At 36.5% G+C, this 5,340-nt stretch overlaps 1 protein-coding gene across 1 annotated transcript; it reads left to right on the top strand.

Moving 5' to 3' along the window:
- Nucleotides 1–1,200: 1,200 nt before the first annotated feature.
- On the top strand, nucleotides 1,201–2,151 carry LOC103211820 (olfactory receptor 4S2-like). Its single transcript, XM_007957803.2, has one exon. The coding sequence runs from the start codon at nucleotides 1,216–1,218 to the stop codon at nucleotides 2,149–2,151; it is 936 nt and encodes a 311-aa protein (XP_007955994.1). The 5' UTR covers nucleotides 1,201–1,215.
- The last annotated feature ends 3,189 nt before the right edge of the window (nucleotides 2,152–5,340 follow it).

Here is a 5,340-nt window from a genome sequence, read left to right as displayed (position 1 = left end):
CAAAATCAGCTTCAACAAGAGTACCATTTTCAACTAGCCAGGTTAGTATAGTTTTGTTCCTCTATCTACTATACCACAGAACTAAAAAGAGTTACATATCAAGTAGGAGACCATGAGCACATACATGGACATAAAGATCCAAGTTGCATAAGTAGGAGAACCTACTGAGGTCATCCAGCCTCTACTCCGTGAGTTTACTTGTGAATATGATATAAAGGCATGCCTATATTCAGAAGGGATATTGCAGGCTTAGGTCTTCATTTCTGTGTCAATCAAGTGGTGAACTTCTACAGATATACAAATGGTACTATGTACCCAAACCCAGACCAACCACTTGCCATAATGTTGATTGCAACTTATGTTGATTCATGTGAATCCGAGTATAACTATGCTCCGTAAGATTTGTTGGTATTATTTTGTTTTGAATTTTATTTTCTTCTTGTTGTTATGAATATTCACAAGGTAACATAGATTAATTCAACAGTTTCTATACAAGCAATACAGTGGCACTGACTACGTTCTTTGAGCTGTGCAATCACACCCTTCTTTTCTGAGTTGTTCCTCCCCCATGAACATGCACTCACTGTCGCCTAAGATTTCTGTCTGATCTTTTGAGATGTTGTTGTCCATTTGATCCCAGACTTATTAGAGGAGCATTGTTTTCGAGGCAGACATTTTATGCCAGTTTACATTATTTAACAGCTGATTCTTTGAAAGTAGGTTGTCTGATCTTTCTTCCACAGTGGTTCCGAGTGGGCTTGCATCTCGCACAGGTGGTCAGGAGCGAGCTTGTTAAATGTTGGCATCACCAAGGGACCCTAACACAAGAGTGGTTTCCAAATCATATTTAATGTTTACACAAAATAAGAACTAAGACAATTTTTTAAAGCAAATGAATTAATCTCTAAAAATGCCAAGAGAAATGGAACTCTATTGTTATTGGATGATTTAAAGGATTTGCTTGACCTCTTGGGACTTTGTTTCCTCATCTGAATTGATAGAAGGTACTGTTGTATGAGGGACAATGATCACAATGTATATATACACTTCAGTTTCTGCCTGTGCATGTCAACTAACAGTAAGTACCTACTTTCCATTTTCAAGTACTATGGTTATCCCTTTATTTCTACAATAAGAATAATGGTACTGGTCCTTTTTGTTTTATTTTTTTCAGACAGTTTGTCTCTTGACAACCTGGCCTCTTTGACAGATTCCATGGAAAAAGTAAACAATGTAACTACATTCATTTTCTTGGGCCTTTCTCAGAACCCAGAGGCAGAAGAAGTTTGTTTTGTGGTGTTTTCTTTGTTCTACATGGCTAGTCTTCTGGGAAACCTTCTCATCATGCTGACAGTGCGTATGGGCAATCTTTTCAAGTTTCCTATGTATTTCTTTCTCAATTATTTATCTTTGGTGGACATCTGTTACTCCTCAGTGATAGCTCCCAAGATGATTGTTGACCTATTAGCCAAGATGAAATCTATCTCTTATGTGGGCTGTGTGTTGCAATTGTTTGGTTCACATTTCTTTGGTTCTACTGAGATCTTCATCCTTGTTGTAATGGCCTATGATCGGTATGTGGCCATCTGTAAACCCCTACACTATATGACCATCATGGACCAGGACAGATGCAATAAAATAATGCTAGGGTCTTGGGTAGGTGGATTCTTACATGCTGTTATCCAGATGGCTTTGGTGGTCCAGCTCCCCTTTTGTGGACCCAATGTGATTGATCACTACTTTTGTGATGTCCACCCTGTGCTCAAACTGGCCTGCACAGACACATATGTCATTGGTGTTGTTGAGACAGCCAACAGTGGGACTGTTGCTCTGGGGGGCTTTGTAATTTTGTTAATCTCCTACACTGTCATCTTAGTGTCCCTGAGAAAGCAGTCAGCAGAAGGCAGGCGCAAAGCTCTCTCCACTTGTGGCTCTCACATTGCTGTGGTCGTCATGTTTTTTGGTCCCTGTACTTTCATGTACATGCGCCCTGATACTACGTTTGCTGAGGATAAGATGGTGGCTGTATTTTACACCATTATCACCCCCATGTTAAACCCTCTGATTTATACACTGAGAAATGCAGAAGTGAAAAATGCAATGAAGAAACTGTGGTGTAGGAAGGTTTCCTGGGTGTCTAATGACAAATAGTTTGAAGAAACGATGCTTTTATTTTTTTTTTTTAATATTTTTTTTAATGATTTTAATTATTTCAGTCTTAATTAATGTATCTATACCATGAGGACAGTAATACTGACCCTTTAGGGTTGTTGATTGAAACAAGTATTGTTTCCTCTTCCTTATTCTTGTGTACTTTCTTTAAAAATTGAACATCTATTTAATGTTTAAGACTGTGATCGGTACCTATTAAGAACACAAAATCGTATGTTGTACCAAAAAAAAAAAAACATACAAAAGAATTAGCAAGGATCCAAGGAAAAACATGACAATATACCAAAAAACCAAACCCACTGCCTTTGAGTTGACTCAGATTCATAATGATCCCCATTGTATTTCCAAGCCAGTAAAGCTTTATGGAAGTAGATTGCCCCATCTTCATTCCTCAGAGCAGCTGGTCAGTTTGAACTTCCAACCTTCTGGTTAGCAGTCAAATACCTGAGGCACTGGATATAAGTCTTCTCAAACACAGATTCGTGTGTAAACTAAACCTACAAAGCTTGGAATGGGAGGGGAAAGGTGTGCACAGTTAAAAAAATAATAATAAAATGATAAAGCACACATCTAAAAGACAAATTTCATGTTCTTATCCTCTGGTCTTGGGAAAAACAAAGCAAATGATTTTTATTTATATAGGATTCATTGTGTTTGCCCCTACAATAAGGCTATTGGACAAGTTGACCACTTTTTAATTATAATAGCCCATGGATATGGTGCTAGTACCTAACTCTAATATATATATATATATATATATATATATATATATATATATATATACACACACCTAGAATCTGTATGTAGCCACAGTCCCTGCCCTTATAAAAAAGTTAACAGAAACATAAAGAAAACTAAGAACATTGGTTCTTAGAAAACACAGACGTGGAAAGAAAACTAAGAACATTAGTGTTAGTAGGTGACTGTGATTCATCAATGGGTTAGATACACTTTTTAAATAACCCATTTCCTCCGTGTTTCATGAAATAACTATAATAAATACTGTGAGTCATTTTCCATTGCATTTTTGGCTGAAGTATCAAATTTCCATCCATGACCTGCATAGAAGTTCATTTTAGTGGGGAAAAAAATGTGTAGCTCGTATGAACTGATAACTTGTACAGGTGATAACATTTCCTGCACCTTGGGATGCAATTTTCTTTTTTTCCTGTTGCAGGTAAACATATCTCTGATTATTTCTCTGCTAGTGCTTCATTTCCTTTTCCACAATTCGCATTCCAGTTATTATGTATATTATGTATATTCCTTAAGACTATTTGCATTTGCAAGTTATATGTGTATGTGTGTATGTATAAACAATCCTGACATTAAAGATTGTATACAATGGATTGTACACATTGTATACATTGTACTGTATACAATGAATGCAAAATGCAACCACTGCTGTGGAGTCAGATCTGACTCAGAGAGATACCTCCTTGGGTTTCTGAGGCAGTATCATTATGGAAGCAGATTGCCCAAACTTCCTTCTGGGGAGTGGCTGGTGAAAGATTGCATATAGTTAGTGTTTAAAAGTCCTTGCTGATGTTGACGCAATCATAGAAGTAAAGAGAGAAATGATAAAAAAAATCCGCAAGACATCTGAGAAGTTATCATCAGAAACACTTGCCCAAGGACCATGTAAATCCATGGTTATTGTCCCAGTTGGACACACTTCACTGGGTCTCTGTAGGCCTCCATTTCCTCAATTTTAAAATGCAGACTAGATGAGCACTTCTTGTTGGAATCATTGGAATCACCTGGAGAGATTTTTAAAGAGATAACAGGACCTATTCCAAGAGATTCTCATTCAGTAGGCCAGGGTAAGGTCATATTAAAAAAAAAAAAAAAAAAGTTTTACCAAGCTCCTCTGGTAATTGTTATGTTATTAGGGAAGTTGGATTTGGAAACATTTGAACCAGATGACCCGTGAATCCAAAAACCCTACTTTTGCATATATTTCCCCATACGCTCCGATAACCACCCTAAATGGAGCTAAAATGGCTCTGAATTTAGAAAACTGTGGAATAAGTGAATGTTATCTATTTGATAATTTTCTTCAGAATACTCTTTCCCTTATGCCTGTGCAATTGAGGGATAATAGAATTAATATTTCATGTGTGATGTCCCTAAGGCATAATAAGATACTAATTTCATGACTCTTAAAGACAGGGAAGGTGTACATGAAAATTAGTCAAGTTTCTACCAGTGACTTTATAAACTCATTCATGTCCACAAAATTTTCTCAGAGTCAGTCCTTATCAGAGGAGCTCAGAGAGTCCCCTGTTGGTTCCTTGGAAGGAAAGGACCAAGAATGATGAAAACTCAGATTCTTCCCAGGTATGATGGGCCAGGCAGTACAGCATAGTAATTTATTCCATAGATTTTTATGTTTTTATAATACTTTTATACTATTGCTATCACAAGATGGGAGATGTGATTTAACTGAATGCTTCCTTGAGGGAAAAGGAAAAAAAAAAAAAAGAATCACTATGCTTCTCTTTTTCCAGATGAAGAAATTAATTTACATGATTATAGAAAGCCATGAAAATGTGTCTTCCTACAACTTTTAATCATAGATTATAATTCTGTGTCCTGGACTTATTTTAAATAATTTTCCATGCAATGCTCATTTTAATGTGTAAAGTTGTATTTTATGTTTCTCTATACATTGTTCTTTTTCTCATTTAACATACCCTGCACATTAAATATTGCTCATTGTATCAGAGTCTCCAGAGAGTCACTGTTTTTGTAGTACCTAAATGAATACACTTCATTTCAATGTCTCCAGTTCTTGTTTGGTAACCGATTTTTAACACAATCTGACCAACAAAAGAGAAAACTTCTATTTTATGTATGAGATGAATGATAGTTACCTGGAAAATAGGTGAACCAAACTGAAGTTTGGAGTTAAGCCCATCTACAATCAGATAAATTGTGCCTAATCCACAGACATATGAAAAAGACTTAAATGATTCTTGTGCAAGCCATGAACTTTAGAATAGCTTCTTAAACTGTATTAGTGAGCTGACAATACACCATATTGTGGTGAGGATGAATACATCCTCACCACAAATCCACAGCCACAAAGTCAACTCTGACTCACAGCGACCCCCATTGTGTTTCCGACACGGTAAATTTTGACAGAAGTAGAAGCGCCGACCTTCT

This window comes from Orycteropus afer, unplaced genomic scaffold, assembly GCF_000298275.1.
Source record: "Orycteropus afer afer isolate SDZICR_OR568_19922 unplaced genomic scaffold, OryAfe1.0 scaffold00799, whole genome shotgun sequence".
In the NCBI taxonomy this organism is placed as follows: domain Eukaryota; kingdom Metazoa; phylum Chordata; class Mammalia; order Tubulidentata; family Orycteropodidae; genus Orycteropus; species Orycteropus afer.
Note: the sequence above shows the minus strand (reverse complement) of the source record. Positions and strands in the feature narration are given on the sequence as shown.

Bases quoted from the DNA above. Each gene is read 5' to 3' on its own strand.
- LOC103211820 (XM_007957803.2), top strand. From the start codon at position 1,216: ATGGAAAAAGTAAACAATGTAACTACATTCATTTTCTTGGGCCTTTCT.